A 17293-nucleotide genomic window follows, 5' to 3' on the forward strand; every position below is an offset into this window, starting at 1 on the left:
ATGTAAATTATTTTGAAGCAAATAAAACAGCGAAAATTCTGTAAAAGCTACGAGAGTTAGTTAGTTGAGCCAAAAAAAGATTTTAACCTGAATTTTAAAAGGAGAATATTTTTAGCATAAAATGGATTTCAGAAGCTTGCATAACCTCCTCCAGTAGAAATATATAATAATATATTAAATTAGCTATTAATTTTTTAGGCTGTAGCTTTAAAATCAAAAATACTTGACCTATATATACAATTCCAGAAGCTTCATGTCAAATTTGATGACCATTAAAGCCAAAGAGAGTTGGTAAAAGAATAGGAATAGAGTTGGTAGAAGAATAGACAAACGGACGAATGGACGGACATGTCTAGATCGACTCGGCTTTTGAGTATTATAATATAGATACAGAGTATTATAATATAAATAATAAGACGATTCTACTAAGCTATGCTTAAATGGACATAAACCAAAAGACAAATAAAACAGCCAATACTAACTCTTGAGCATTTGGGGAATATATTTGCAATACATATATGCTTTACGCTGTCTACTTGGTGCATTCTTGCATTGTGCACGGCTTGGCTCACTTCTGGGCAGGGACTTGAAGAAGCTAATAGTTATTTGTATCTACAATTTCCACTTAGCATATTAACCTGAGTACCAAAAACCACAATCTGTTAACAAACTCTAGTATAAATTGAGTGCTTATTAGCTAAGCAGCTGTATGTTTGTCTTTGAGGCTTAAATCTCAAATGTTTTCCGTATGTAAACGGAGGCCAATCGAAATTATTAAGCATACGCCCTGTTGTGCCGGTCAGAATCGAAGCTGTGGAGCTTAATGCTATAATGGACTTCGTTCAAATTTTAAGTAGATCGATTTAATTTGCTTGCATAACAATTCAATCAGAGGAGAAAACAGCAGCAACAACAACAATAATAATAAGTCGAAGAAGTACTAAGTACTAATAAATTGAAATTTAGCTTATGTGGATGAGGAGGACTGAGCTGGCGGGTGAGCCGAAAAGTGCAGCTGAATATTGAAATATTCTTAGAAATGGAGATGGATATTCATATAAATGCAATGTGCCAGACAATATGACAGCCAGTCAGTCAGACAATTAGACATTTAGTCTCACAGTAATATGTCAACTATTTTCAAAAGAGAGCGCAGCAATTGGGGACGACGCCAAGATGCGGATGCAGATGAAGACGGAGACGGAGACGGAGACGCATAGCTCCCAAAAGACATCTTAATTGATGGCAGCACTTATGTAGAGTGTGTGTGAGTGTGTCTTGCTGTGTGTGTGTGTGTGTGTGTCTGTGTGCCTGTGTGTGTGTGTCAATAACAGCACCAACAACAACGACAACAATCATAATTGGCAACTGGAATTCGACAAGAAAACTAACATCAACCGAATTTGCAAATACAACACGCACATCAACGAGCCAAGCCACAATAACAAATTAAATAAATATAAGAAGCTTTTAAGTTAATAGAATATGTTATAATTGGATTTTATCACAAACAGCAACCACAAAATCAGCAACAACAACAACAGCAACAGCAAAAACACATACAGGCCCCACATTTGATGATAACTTCCAATGGCAGCGAGCCAATAATATAAAATTTAAGCGAAGAAAATGATTAAAGGCATTTCAAATAAAGTGCATTACGCTTGACTGCACAACTCTATTATAAAGCAATATTTTTCAGATGTACAATTATTTCAACATTCAGCTAACCCCCCTCCCCCCCTAAGTACTTTGCAGTCTTAAATTTGCATATTTATGCATACACATTGTTATATATACATTTATGCATATATACGTTTATTATATATGGTACTCATATCTGATCAAGTCAACAAACCGATTTTGAAGCCGGGCTTCTATTTATATTACTATAAAGCTAAGCTTAAGCCAAAAACAGACGAAGTCGAGCACGAACTGAACTAATTATTTTTAAAAAACTTGTTTAGTTTAATATGAAAATCTTTTGAGGAAGACCCAGCTACAAAGCATCTATAGCTTGGGCCAGCCCTTGCATTTATCTAACCAAATTGTGGATAGATATCAAATATAGCCCGTATGTTCTATATGAAAATATGCACTGCTTGCAATATTTTCAGTAGAACGGGCGCAATTGTAATTGTGTTGAAAGTGAATCGTTGCAATTGTTGGTTTGCTCCGAGCAATACAAAAATAATTATAGCACATGCCCATTTCATATACATATAAATATATTCGATATATATATTAAACTGGTAGCTAACAAATATGATTAGATATATGAAATATGGGAAACTAAGGCTTCAAGACAGGTTAATGATTCGATCCGATCTCATTCTTATTTGTCCTCATACATTTGTCGAATAGCTATCATGAACATATAAAACTGGCCTCTAACATACGACTGGATATATGCAATATGAGCAAGCAGGCTTTGATTCGACGCGAGCAATCTATAAATATATAGCTCATTCTTATTTGTCCGCATGTACTGAAGAAATAGCTGCCATAATGCACATTTCGAGCCGCGCTCAACTTGCATTTGCTTGAAGGCCCCAGTTTATCTCTAACTTAACTCTCAGGCATTCTTGTTGGCATTTCCAAACCGAATTTATGTAATGCATTCAAAGTTATTTTCTAAAATATTTCTTTCATTTTCTTCTGTTTTGCTAATCAGAATGCCTCGGGCTAAGGGTCATATGAGGTCTGGGTGATTATTGACACAACACTTTCGGAGATTACAAGAAAACATTTTGACTTTGGCACCAAAAGTTGAAGTTACACACAGCTACACGGAGCAGATACATTTTTACTGCAGATAGAGATACAGTTACAGTTAAGGGGCGAAGCATGTGTGTGTCTATTTGTTTGTGTGTCTGTATGGGTATATGTGAAGAATACAATGTACTTGACTGTCAGGACTTGCAGTCCATCCGTCCGTCTGTCCGACTGTCTGTCAGTCTATCTATCTGTCTGGCTGTGTTTGTGTGAATGAAACGCTTAGTGCTCGGGTGACTGTGTGTCTGTGTTTGCCTGTATGTGTATGTGTGTGTGTGTGTGGGTGAAATACTTTCAAGATTAAACCAAAAAGATTTAAGTGAATTATGTTAAAGTTATTTGCCTGAGTGTCTCACGCACTGACACTATCTGCCGCATATGGCTGCCGTATCCTTCGTCCGCAAAAGTGGTCATGTAATATAAATATGTGCATAAAAAAATATGCTACACATACACACACACACAAAAGACAGAGGCTGGCTGTGAAAACATAAATTCGTTTATTTATTTATACAACACGCTCGGGCTGTTGCTTTAGCAAGCCATAAGTATTGTATCTCACAGATACAATGTTAGTGTACATGTGCGTCTGCATGTGTGTGTGTGTGTGCATAGTTGTTTGGCCTGCAACTTGATTTGCCAGTTTTTCGTTCGTGCCGCCTACCGAGATTTATGTGCGCATGTTTATTGTCGAGTTTATTAGATTTGATTTACTGTGCCTACAACTTTCACTTGTGCCTCAGATACGCACTCTGTGTGTGTGGCGTGTGATGTGTGTGTGCTTGTGCGAACAACTCATAGATACACTCGCACTCTGCTGATTTACGTGCCCGGCAGCCATCGCTGCAACTCCATAGCCCAGCCCAAAGCTTCTAATGATACCATGTCAAGACATCCATCGTTGACGTCGTGTCATGCACGCAAGCCCGCAATTAGATTTCGGGTGAAACTTTTTAATTGCATCCCGCTCATCTATAAAAGAGTCGTTCCTCAGCCGAGCATTCGCACAGAACTCAGCGATAGAATCCAAAGACGATGGCGATGCCAACAAAAGCTCGAGCCAGAGCTGGAGCTTGCGCTGCAGCAGGAGCTGGAGCAGTCACGCTGCTGCTGGGCAATCTCTTCCTGCAGCATATGCTGCTGCTTCACCCACACGTGGCTGGCACTGAGGCAACACGAACTGGTGCGGCATAGGCTACACTTATTCACCCAGCTAGTTCCAATTGTATTTTATGCTTTTCGCAGGCTACCGTCTACCGCAGACAATGGGTCGCAGCGCTGGTCAGTCCGATGCCACAGCTGACAACGGCAGCGGACGAGATCTGTTCAAGAAGTTCATGCTGTGGCGCGGCCTATTCCCGCAGGAGCCGCCCAGGGATAATATAATTGTAGTGCCACAGCCAAGTCCCACCTTTTCCACCACCACGACGCCAACCACAACGACAACCACAACAACAACCACAAACAACAATGGCACCAGCACGCGACGCTGGCGCAATCTAGAGAATACGGAGGATCTGCCTGCGCCCACTTTGCCCACAAGTCAAATGCTGGACAATGGCGGCGCCCAGAAGCGCGTCACTAAGCGGCACAGGAACGCATCCAAGTCTAGAACCAGATCCAATGGTAAGTTGCGCAGACAAAAGAAGAAGAAGACGCGACACCGTCACATTCACAAGCGTCAGCGCCAGCGGCAGCGTCGGCAGCGTCGGCAGCGTCAGCTGCGCGCAGCAGAGCCCCAGCGAGATCTGCCACAACGCCATTGGCAAGCGGCTGGAGCAGTCGCCAAACGTTCCGCTGCTGCCCAACAGCAAATCTTCAGAAACTGATTATTCGAAGAATATTTTACTCATAGTTTTTTTTAAATAATACAAATATTATTATACCCTGAACCCATTGACAAGGGTATAATGTTTTTTTTTTTTTTAACTAAATTTTATGCATATAAATATATATATATATATATATTTTTTTTTTTAGTGTGTGAACAAGTTAATTATTTAAAAAAAAAAAAATTTATTATTTATTTTATAGTTTCTTAAAATTATTTGAACATGTTCTTTAATTTTTACTCATGTGTTTTTTTTTGTTGTTTAGTTAAATACAAAAAAGTGAATGACTAAGCAGATGATTTAAAAAAAAAAAATGTAAAGAAACAAGTGCTTTGTTTTTTGATTCGGAATTTGTGGGAAGAAACATAAGCGAAACTAAATAACTATAATTTAAATAAACAACATTGCAATTAATTATGTGAATAGTTATGCATAAATATTTGTTTACTTTATTTATTTAAACATATATATATATATTATTTATTTTTAACTGTACTGTTGCATAAACTATGATAAAAAAGTCTAGACACAAATATTTTAATTATTGTTTATTTTTTGTTTTATTTGTGAATATTTTTTTTTCATTTTTTTTAGTGTAATGTTGAATAGACTTCAATAAAAAGTGTTAAATTCAAAAATGTTGTATAGATGTTTATTTGTAAGCCAAAGTAATAAACTGTAAATGGATTAGGCCGAAAATCTCTTTAAACTTGCATATATACCTGAGCTTTTGTTCTCAAAATGTTGCGAAAATTGAGAACAATGAAATAAACAATATTTAAATATAATTTATTTAACAAAATAACAAATTCAATTAGCCTGCAATCACAGTTCATAAGAACACATTGAACATGTTGAATTAGCTATTCATAAATTTCACAAATTTTTATCTTAAAAGTTGGCTAAGATTTCACCAAATTATGGCTACATATGTAAAATCACCTTTAAAAAGACTAAAAAATAACAAGTTAACTATAAAAATTGCTTAAAGAAAAGTTTAACAGAGAAAAAATACTATTTTCTTCAGTTGGTCATAAAGTAAGGTCTCAGCCGTACCGCTAAATAAAGGCTAGATTTATAGCTAAGTGTAATCAGCCCTGAGAAATGGATGTTTATTGCACATAGGACGTTTGCATAATTAAAATAAATATAAATAGAAATAATATATACACAAGAATTGAACTAGCCATGAAAAGTAATAAAACTCTTGCCACATTTTCCGGTTGCCATAGGTAGACCCCAGGGTGAAAGTGAACTCTTTAATGAAGGAAAGCCAAGGCGAGCAAATCGAGTTTAAATTCAGATAAACATCTCAGGCGCGACACTCTCAGGGCGCTCTTAAATTTTCTTTTAATTCCTGGGCATAACTTATAGCTGATTGCGTGGTCCGCCGTGGATGCCAGTGAACCCAAAAGTGTTGCGCTGCATGTCTAACAAAATGGCAAGCGCCGAATCCTGCGGCTGTGTGTGTGTTTGTGTGTGAGAAAATAATTGATAGCCCGTGCCGCAGTCGCAGCCACAGTCGCAGTTGAAGACGCAGTCACAGCCGCTGCCACAGCCGGTGTCATAGCTGGAACGGTTGGCTTTGGCCAAGCACAAGTCAACGACTTGGCTTACAGTTTATATAAATAAAATGCAGACAAAATATGCGAACATGATATCCTGGCCGTGGCAAGTTCAAGGATGTCTGGCGCTCATGAACCCGTAACCGTAAACGTGAACGTGAACGTGAAACGGAACGCCGACGCCTCCAAGAGGCTGCCAGCCTAGGCCCAGGCACGCAAAAGGTTGTGTTTTCGGCATTTCGGCCCACTTATTCAATAAGGCCAAAAAAAGAATTTGTGTAAATTGGCAAATTACGCATAAATGGCCAGACGCCAACCAGATTCGCTGGGGAGTTGAACCCGCTCGCTGTTTAGTTTCTTGCAGCTATTTATTGTTGTTATTCTTGTTGTTGTTCTTGTTGTAGCTGTTGTTGTTGTTGTTGTTGTTGCTGTTTCTGTGCTTTGGGCCTGTCATGACCCAAAATTAATGTTGGCCAGAACAGATCGGCGTCGCGACGGGCCAATAAAGCGTTGCCAACTGCCAAAATAATAATATAAAACTGGTTTCATGCGACTGCCCTAAACGCGTGACCCCAACAAAGGTCAACATTTGCGTCGCCAGCCGAAAGAGCACAACTATTGAAAGAAGATTTACGAACAACAGCTGACATATAGCCCATTGAGAGATCATGAGCGAAGATTGCAATAAATATGCTTAAAATTGGCAGCTTTCAAGATAAATTTCTAGAATCAGCTTTCAGATAGGCGATCTACAAGTGAAGCACGGACCAGAACACACACCGTGATGAGGTATTTCGTAGAACTTTTCTTCGCAAAACAACAAAGCAGAGTTTACTCTCTGCTATAACAAAATGATTCTACAAACATTTCTAGCGAGAAATCTTAACAGAACTTCCTCTTCGTTCGTGTCGTTGTATCAATAACAACTATAGTTGGGAATTTATAAAGATAGCTATCGCCGAGTAGAGCCTAGACAAGCCATGAAGACTTCGCTAATAAGTAAATATCTTTATGTCTGTTTTTTTTTTTTTTTTTAACTGTCCATACAAACTGAAGCTTATTATCTTACTCCAACGAACGTCGATATTAAGTCAATGTGTACCAAATATGTATTAAATATTTATATTTTTAGTATAAGGATTTCTTGCCTTATACCTGATTTTCCACATATATAATTCCAAATGTTGCCTCTTGAAATCTCTTTAGATTTTATTTATAAAAGTGTTTAAGATTCTGGCTTAAAGAATTTCCATTCGCCAGTAATTTGTATTATTTTAAAATTGTTATGCGTTTTCTGTTTCATTTTTTAGGCAGCTGGCTGCTTGACCTCCTCCTCTGACCCGCTCATGGGTTGGTCCTGCAAGAGGTTGCCATAGATTTGCAGATTCACCTTGACTTCACTTAACTGGCTGCCAGCGGCGTCAGCATTTTCTTGGCTAGCTTAAATTTTATTGTCCTGCTGCCGCTTTAGATACACACACTCAGACACACACACACTCAGAAACACAGCCAGACACACTTGGGGCAGGGGCACAGACTTAGGCATGGCAAAATCAATATGTCAAGCCCTGGCTGCCTGCAACGTTTTGGGCCGCTTGACGCTTGTCGACTCCTGCGGTAAAACTGGCAAAAGGATATTGAAAAAGGCGCCGCTTGCAACACAACGGCATCGGAAACTTTTTTCATTTTAGTTTGTCAAGTTGCACAAAGGCGCAGCCGACGAAGACGGCGACGTGGAGGGTGTTGGAGAGGACGCACGAACCTGTCGATTCTGAGTTTTTATAAAAAACTCTTTTTGGCCAAGGCAAGAGTTGAAGCCGGCGCCTGACTGTAGCAGCCAGACGTCGGGGCCAGAGGTAAAGTATGCCCTGTACTTTCAGCCAAGGACAGCTCAACATTTATAGGCTGGCGATGCCATTAGCCAAGGACCGAACAAAAGCCAAAGTTGCCGCGTCCTGGCGCCAGCTTTAGTGCAACTTCAGTTTTTAGGCTTTGTTCAAATGTGTTGCCAGTTTTTGGGCGGCCATATTAATCGGCTCAGTGCTGCTGCCGCCACCTAGCGGCCAGCGGCAGCGCCCAACTTAATTTCAATAGCACGCCCAACAGGTCGGATGCTTAATAAATTGTGAATGCCAACCGAATGCATCGATGCAAGCAATGGGCGTGGCAGCGCTTAGACAATGTATACACATATAAAATACACACATACGCATAAATATATAACTTACTACCTACGTGTGTGTGCGAGTGTGTGATATAATAAATTATGCACGCGACAGGCAACAGGCCCTACAATGGGCTGCGAGGCCCATTTTGCGTCCTTGCAATTGTATAATTGCGTTCTAATATGATGACTGCCGCACTTTCAGGCATAGAGCAAAAGCTAAGCCGAATCACAAATGCGCTTTATATGACACGAAAAATTGGATAATTAAAACCTGACACCAATCAATACTTCAGCGATTAAAGAGAGTAACTAATCGTAGCGACGGTTTTAATTAAGCATTTATACTATGCTATCAAAGCTTTTATTTCTCTATTACGAAAGGTCTAAGCCTCCAGCTGAGGTCGCTTCAGCTTTTAGCTGGACAATTCTCCGCAATTTATATTAATGTCCACATGCATATTATTATTATATTGCCAACGTTTATGGCTACAACAGCAGAAGACTTTGTTTACTTTGTATCTATTAAACAAAATTTGTATCGTTAAATCGAGCCAGCCTGTGAAAGAAAACTTGTATACCCGTCAATTGTTTTGCATGAATTGCATGCATTTTAATTAAATGCCAACGATGTGAGACAAATGCAGCAGCTGCTGCTGCGACTCACCGACTTTCCCTCTGTCCGTCTGTCTGCTGGTCTGAAGGTCTGGAGGTCTGCCGGTCCATAGGACATGGCCAAGCGCCTTTGTCTGTCTGACCGTTAAGCTGGGTGCTCCATAAATGCATCCAGCAATTATTTATTATGTCCATGCACTTTTGATTATGCATTGCTCCAAGTAATCGTATTCGTATTCGCATTCGTATTTGTATTCGTATTCGTTTTAACAAATTGCTTGCAGGTGCATTAACAAGAAACAACAAATGCTTGCAACATCAAGTGTTTGAGCCATGTCTAAATTAATGCCAGCAATTAAAATGCTTAACACTCGTTGGTTTACAGCCCGATCAAGTCAAGCTGAGTTGCAATTTTCCCCCGCTGCGGCCCACTAACCTCTCCGCTCTTGTCACTCTCTGTCGTCCCTGGCCTGACCAGCTGCTGGTTTTACAGTTGGCCAACTGCTGTCAACAGCTTGCGGCAATTCTAAGTAGCTGTGGCTACCAGCCTCGCCCACAAAATCATCTTCTTTGCTGCCAGCCCCTAATCCCCATTTTGCCCAACCCACTCGCCGCAGCTGGCATTACATTGTCTGACTGTTCAAATGTTGGCAGTATGCTTGCTTGACTCGCACTGTTTATATCCTTGCACTGTGGTATCGCCTCCCTGCTGCTGTTGCATTCTTAGTTCATTTGGCTGTAATTTGCTCGCCTTGCAGCTGCTTTGGCTAAACGTCATTTTAATTATTTCTATTGTTGGGCATTAACTCTTTAGACTAGACTATTTTTGAATTTTCGCATTTCCTTGCACTATTTTCCACTGTGAATAGATGATGATAATTATCGTAATGATGCTGCTAGCTTGGGCAATTGAGCTGACTGATTTGGCAGCCAAACAACAATGTGATCAAGTCTAGCGGAAGAAAAGGGAAGAGAGCGGGAGAAAGGGAAAGAGGGAATGAGCAGAGCTTGGCAATAAGTTCACTGAGTCCATTAGTGCAAATCTCAAGTGCAATTCGCCAAGATAAACACTAGAAATTTTGCCAAATTTTACATATGCACATTTGCGACACATGCATTGTGCGTATGTGTGCGTACATGTGCATATGTGTATGCCAGTAAATGCCTGGAAATTTTCTTCAAATCGCTTTTATTAGCATTTCGCACACACTTGACAACTTGGCGCTAAGGCAAATTAATTCAAACACGGTTGCCCATTCTTTATGATGAATTTAAGAAATGCGCACGTACTCTACCGTTAAGCTGTGAGAAACTAAAGCTTCTACAATTCGCTCTTCTTTCAATCATTCGCAATCTCTTTCTCTCTCTCTCGGTATTTTCCCTAGCTCTTTTGTGTAAAATTGGCCACTACAAATTCGATTTACATTGACAAAAACTCGCACACACACACACACACAGCGCGTAGTCAGTTGGCAGCGTTGGCAAAGGCAGCAAAAAAATGCATTGCCTACTTTTAGGCGGGCGCTTGATTCATGCGGAGAGGCAGCAGCAGACAGCGACTGCGACTGCGACTGCGACTGCGACTGCGGCAATGACAGGAACAAAAGGCAGCTGCAATTTAATTACCGTTGCAAAGATACAGATACGCAGATGCCCATGCATCCAATTCCCAACCAACATAAAGCCAGTAACACCCAAACCCGCACACCCTTTCCCCTACCCGCCATCCCTTCCTCACACACACTCCACACTCACACCCCTCTGTCGGAGCATGCCATAGTTTTGAAATATAACCGTGCCAGGCAGCGTGCTTGGCCAATCGAGTGCCGTGTAGCGTTATTTGCTACCCTGTAATTAACACAATTGAGGCATATTTGTTGAATGCAGCAAATTGGCTGATTAATTTTCTGTTTTTTTTTTTTTACTCTTTTGCTTTTTAGCTGATTTCTTTTAACACACAATCGAAATTGTCTGTGCACTTATTTGTTGATTATATTAGTTAAACGCCTTGACTTGGCCTGTGAGCTCAGTGCTTGCTACAGGCTATCTACATGTCGAGCCAGAGCAGATGGGCATTCTTTTTGCCGTTATATTTGCTGCTGCTGTTTTTTTATTGCTAATGTTGTTGTTGTTGTTGTTGTTGTTGTCATGATTATTGTGCAAATAAAAGGAAAATCGCATAAAAATTTTTTACAACGCCCTCCGGTTGTTGCCCCGGCAACACGTTGAGTGCTATGGCTCTAACAAAAGATGCAACCGCTGGAGCACACCCACAGCCACACCCACACACACACACACACACACACACACACACACACACACACACACACACACACACACACACACACACACACAGACAACCACACGCCGACCTCCCAAACGCTGCTCACTTCGCACGCTTCGCTTAACTAATTAGAGTGTGTGAGCAAATGATGGGCGAGCTGTTGCTGCCACCGCTCTGCCCGCTGATGTTGCAGCTGCAGCTGATGGTGGTTCTGTTCCTGCTGCTGCTTCTGCTGCTGCTGCTGCTTCAACATTATTCACGTTTCGAGGCAAAATCACCAGCTGCGCGAATGCTGCGGGCAAAATGACCGCTAAGCATCGCGTATCTGCTGCAGTACAGATTTTTGGTTAACTGCATTCATGAACACCCCCAAGTCACACACATTATGTGGTGCAGTGCGACAGCTTTGGACTCAAATATATAGCTGAAAGTAAAATTGAATACCTTAAATTATTGAAATTGAAATAAATATGCCTTAAGCAGCAGACGTAGACTATTCTAGCGGGTAATTCCCAGGCTTCTTCCTAAATCACTTTTATGCCCATTTCCCGCCCTTCGAAAATGCATTTGAATTATCTTTAGTTATATTTAGCATAGATATTCGAAAGTTATTTTAAGCTCCTTTCTTTTTTTTAAACTATAATTGAAAGCAACATATTCCGGCCAATTTAGCCCAGTGCGTGGTGTGAAGCTTGAAGCCGAAAAATAAATAATCATTCATATAACCTTAGACCTGCATTTTTAATCCAAGTGGGGTGGATTCACCGGACAGTGTAAAACACCTTTCCGACAATGAATTGATTTTCCCAAAAGTAGCGCACCATCAGCGTCAGGCAGATCAACCTATTATTATATATGTTCTAAACACTACCTAATATCAAGTGTAAGAGCAAAATACCCCACTCTCAGTGTACAAGTTCTCGTATAGCACATGCAGATTACAGCTCCAGGATATCTACTAGTCGAGCGGTCTGCCCAGATTGATATTTATTTTGAAAATGAATTACCAAACATTTTTGCAGTAATTATTATATTAATTTTGATATCCCTGAGGCGCGGCAGGCGCACCAATTGGACAGGACTTATAAAAGTAAATACAAACACACACAGATACACACGCGCACACATACACCAGAAGTAGCTGGAGATACATATGTATGTAAAGCATGTTTACAGTTTCAATCTCGTTGTGTGCGCTCGCTCATAAAGTAAATATCAATTACAGCACTGTCTTCCTCTCTCTCCAACTCCAACTCCCTCTCCCTCTCCATCTCACTCTCTCCCCCTCGCACTCATTACAAGCTCCGCTCGGTATCTCTTTCATTTTTTATGATTTTTGTCTTTGTGCTGTTTTGTGTTTGTTTGTTTGTGCGTTTGCTTGTTTTTACCACATATCGCACGGGCCACAAGGCATAACGGCAATTTATGGGCGCGGCGAAGGCGTGCCGCGAGCATATCAATTCTGCCGACACGCTTGGCTGCGCAAAGCGCTTAATGCAAATCGGCATGAAAGAACATCATAATCATTAACATTATTCTGTACGCAACAAAGGACCGCAAGATTAAACAAAAAACAAAAACAGGAGAGTGCGAAAATGCATATTAAATACTTAGCTGCAAAACTTAATCAAAGCTACATAATTTAATTGCTGTAATAAATGTAAGTTAAATAACCAATTGTTTTAAATATACTTAAATAAAAACAAGTGTGAATATGCCTAAATAATATAAATATTATTTCTAGTACAGTTATTAACATAAGTCAATAGACGGAAGACTAAATTTTATCAAGAAACCAATTTTTTGAATATTATTAATACTCAAATTATTCGAATATTAATTAATATAAATTTATTTATTTATAAATATAAGTTTCGAATTTCCAAACTAAATTTGTTTTAAAAATATAAAAAATGAGCAAATATTTGTAAAACAAATATAAACTTAATGTTTATAAGGAAAATAACAAAATATTGATTATATTGACAATGATGAAATGAAATTTCAAATGAAAATAAATGGAAATATAATTTAAAATAGTCTATGATTCAAAATTCGCAAGCTAAATTGATTTCAAGTATAAAAAATGGTAAAAAACAAACATTCAATTCACTTTCAAGCAAAAATACACATCATATACTATTAATAAACCATGTCGAAACTCTTAAAACTTCCAAACTAAATGTGAAATGTGTAGCTAGTAAACATTTTAAATTTCTAAGCTAACTTTGATTTGAAAAGAAAAAAAGTCAAAAGAAAATGCATAGAAATAAAATTAAAATTAAAATTTCTGAATTAAATTTGATTTCAAAATTAAGAATATATAAAAAAAATTTGTAGAAAACAATCGAAGAAATATGTAAACTAAATGTCTTAATTGAAAATACAAAATATTGAAATTATGTTTAATGGAAAGTAATAGAAATTTAATATAAGTCAAAAAATTGAGATAATAATAAATAATATAAAAAATGACAAAATATTTGCCAAAAATGTAAAAACAAATATAAAAAAAATGTTTACATTGGGAAAAGTAGATTATTCGACAAAAAGTGAGGCATTTATCGAGTGCATAGAACAATTGGCGCCGTGTAGCGCAGATGAGAAATGTTTCATTTGTTTTTGGCATTTCTTGTTGTGCGTTATTTGTTGAATTAATTAAAATTCAATAATAAAATTGTTAAATGCAAAGCTGAATTAATGCCGCGTGCGGAGATGGCCAAAAGCATGCGGAATGTTCAATTGCATAAATAAATAAAATGCGCACAAATGGTGCCCAATTGCCGTTTGTTTATAAATATAATTAATAAACATTTATTATGCGAATGTGACCCGTCCGCCCACACATCTCTCGGAAAAGTCGCACAACAAGGAAAAGTAAATTATTGAATTCCATATTTTATTTTAATCTTTGTTCATAAATTCCAGCATAGAGTGCATAAAAATGTCGTTGAAGTTCAGATTTAGTGAAATTCAATTCAATTCAATTACATAAGCTCGTTAAAAAGTCTTTTGAATTACGACTGGAATTTTATCAATTACGAATGGCCATAAATACCTATTAAAAGGCATAAAACAGAGTTGAACTCAAAGTACATAAAAGAGCAAAAAAAAAAAAGAATAAAACATATTTTCATTACAAATTGATATAAAACGGATACAATATGATTACAAATGGTTCTTAAAAATTGACTCGAATGTAAGTACAAAAAGTTACAATAGGAATTATTAAAGAATTATTCAATTGAAAGTACAAATATATGCGAAGACAAAAAAGGACGTCTTTGCAACAAATAATTATAAATTGATTAACTGAAAATTGTACAAAATATTTGACTTTTCAATTGAAAAACAAACGACCTATAACAAATTATGGCCAATAAGCTCGTATTGTATTAGTTCGGCAAATATTTCGGCAACGTGGATGAACTCCTCCATTTGCTGCTGGTACGCGGTCCAGCTCATGTTCCGCTGTGGATCCAATATGTTCTGTATTACCGGCCACTCGGACCAAATGGACTGCAAGTTGGCATTCGGTGGCAGCGGCAGCGAGAGGAGCTGATGCTGCGGCTGCAGCGCGGGCACTGCCACAGCCACGGAACGCGGCAGCGTCATCGGCTCAGTGGCTGGTACAAGCGTTGGATTGGTTAATAATAGGATGATTGTCTTAAGCAGATCCCAAACTCTGACCAGCTCATCGAATCGTTGCTCGTACAGATTCAGGATGCTCTCCACTGTTGGCCAGTCCGTCCTAAAGGAGCCCAAATCTATATTCGGCAGCGGCGCAGACTGTGGCCCCGACTGTGGCTGTTCCTGTTGCATTTGCTCGGCCATTTGCTCACGGATTGTCTCTATCACCTGATCGATTAGTTGCTCGGACATTGGCTCAAGCAATGCTTCAGTCATCGGCTCAATAATTGAGCCGGGCATTGATGCCGCCATATCCATATGCTCACCCAGGCCGTCAACATCTACATCCCCTTCTGATTCGTGGTCAGCCAACTGATTTGATGAGTACAGCTGATTATCTTCCAAATCACTTGGCGAGCTCAGATCGCACAGCTCGTCTGGATCGCTGGAAAGTGTGCTCGAAATGCTCATAATACTGAGCTCAGATCCGTCCTGCTCTGTATCCACAATGTGCTCATCAAACCTAGTTGAACAAGACACAATCACACACAGAGAGAGACAGGGCATAAGTTCGCAACTTGTGCAATTCGATACAGACGCTTACCCTTCCACAACAATTGCACGCACGCCGGCGTTGCCAGACTGCGCGCAAATGCCGGCGGTGCACATGCGCGTTCCCGCGCCCGTTGCACACTGCTGTTCGTCACGCAGTGCGGCCTGGCAGATCCTAATTATTATTGAGGATTGGCTTGATGTTAGAGGAATGGAGCAGTCAAGCGTTGGTCACTTACGCGCAAAATTTAGACAAAACATTGCCTGGTGCACTCATAATGCGAGCTGCGATTTGAATTGATTGCGATGAATTATTCCAGCTGTAGTTTAACTTCTGGTAAAGGCTTTAAGCGTTCCCTGTGCAGCTAATTTATGTTCTCCAGACTTTGCCACAGCACGTGCACCATACACTTTACAAATGCACAAGTGTTGTCCTACGAAGCGAGTTCCAAGTTTAAGTGCCATTTTACAACACTGCAGCGCAAGTGTTACTAGGTCGGCAGCGAAAATATACACATGAGCAATGTGCAAATGTTAAAGTTAAGTTACTTAAGTTACTTTTAATAAATAGATAAGAAACTTCCAAGTCTTGCTATTTAAAACTAAAATTCTATCGCCAAAAAAAGCGCATTTGTTGCGCTATTGCAGTGTTGAACAATTTCTGAATATGACGCGCACTCTTAATCGAATTTGTAAGCTCAGTGCAGACTATATATCTTTAAGTAATCGAAATTGAATAAAAATATACATATACGAATATTCAGCTGCAACTGGGAGCTGGTCGGTTCGGCTGCGTGGGCGTATGTTAATATTTGCGTTTCTGTGTGGTGCACTGGCAAATAAACTGTAATTGTAAATAAACATAAATTGTAAAATTATTACCAATAGGCCTCGCTTTATTTGCAACTTATTTATGCCAGTTTTTTGCGCTCCACGCACACACAAGTGCGTGACCACATAGATACGCACGCATAATGTATGCATGCGATATAAATATTGCTCAATATTTTTTATGCACACCCACAACAATACCGAGCGTGGGATTTCGCTGTAATAGATGCACCCAAAGGTATTTGCTGGTATAAAATGCGCAGTGCTCAAACTTGTTATTATTATTATTATTGACATTCAAATGATGCAGGCATCAAAGTTGTGACTGAGCATTTTTTGCATAAGCTTGATTATAGGAAACAATAACTACCGATAATTATATGAGTATAAATTGGATAAATAAAAAGCTAAAGCTGCAAACTTTTGATTTTTACATCATTTTCCTTGCAGGGAATACGAAATTCGGGAACAACACTTTTATTTTGGCAACGCATTCTTGTCATTCCTATGATACAAACATATATGTACATATGTACAACAAACATCTATTTTTTTATGTGCTGTCAGCGGTTGGCGGCCACGCCCCTGCAGTGATGCCTGCGTCCGCCCCGCAAGTCTGTTGACTGTTTTTCCATTTTGTAGTTGGTTTTTTATTTTTTTTTTGTTTATTTCTCCTTTTGCCACTTTAGCGGATATCATAAATTGGTTCGGCGAGCAGCATTTCCCATGTGGAAAATTGGAATGTGTTTTCCTGTAATGTGGCAGGGCAATAGGCTGCCCCAACTGGCCTGGCTAGGCGGCTAACATAACATATTATATTAGGCTTGAGTCTGCGATCGAAATTCAAGCAACTGTTGCGAGTTGGACACAAAATGCTGCCAATTGCCGTCAATGCAGCGCGAATTTGTTAACGGAAGCGGATGTTGTCATTGGCTAATGGCCAAGTGACTGAGCAGCTGCTGAGAGGGAGAGGTAGAGGGAGAGAGACATATTCCATTTGCAGGTGTGTGTTGTTTTTGGAGGAAATCGTGTGGCAGCATTTTAT

At 39.3% G+C, this 17293-nt stretch overlaps 1 protein-coding gene across 1 annotated transcript; it reads right to left on the reverse strand.

Annotated features, from left to right (window-relative positions):
* Positions 1 to 14530: 14530 nt before the first annotated feature.
* On the reverse strand, positions 14531 to 15798 carry LOC115767858. The gene is made up of 3 exons (XM_030712215.1): positions 15657 to 15798; positions 15470 to 15592; positions 14531 to 15388 (listed from the first exon to the last, which is right to left on the reverse strand). The coding sequence occupies exons 1-3, from the start codon at positions 15692 to 15694 to the stop codon at positions 14596 to 14598; spliced, it is 954 nt and encodes a 317-aa protein (XP_030568075.1). The 5' UTR covers positions 15695 to 15798; the 3' UTR covers positions 14531 to 14595.
* Between the last annotated feature and the right edge of the window lie 1495 nt (positions 15799 to 17293).

The sequence above is a fragment of the Drosophila novamexicana genome, unplaced genomic scaffold (genome assembly GCF_003285875.2).
Source record: "Drosophila novamexicana strain 15010-1031.04,08,12 unplaced genomic scaffold, DnovRS2.1 tig00001466-arrow-arrow-pilon, whole genome shotgun sequence".
Lineage (NCBI taxonomy): Eukaryota > Metazoa > Arthropoda > Insecta > Diptera > Drosophilidae > Drosophila > Drosophila novamexicana.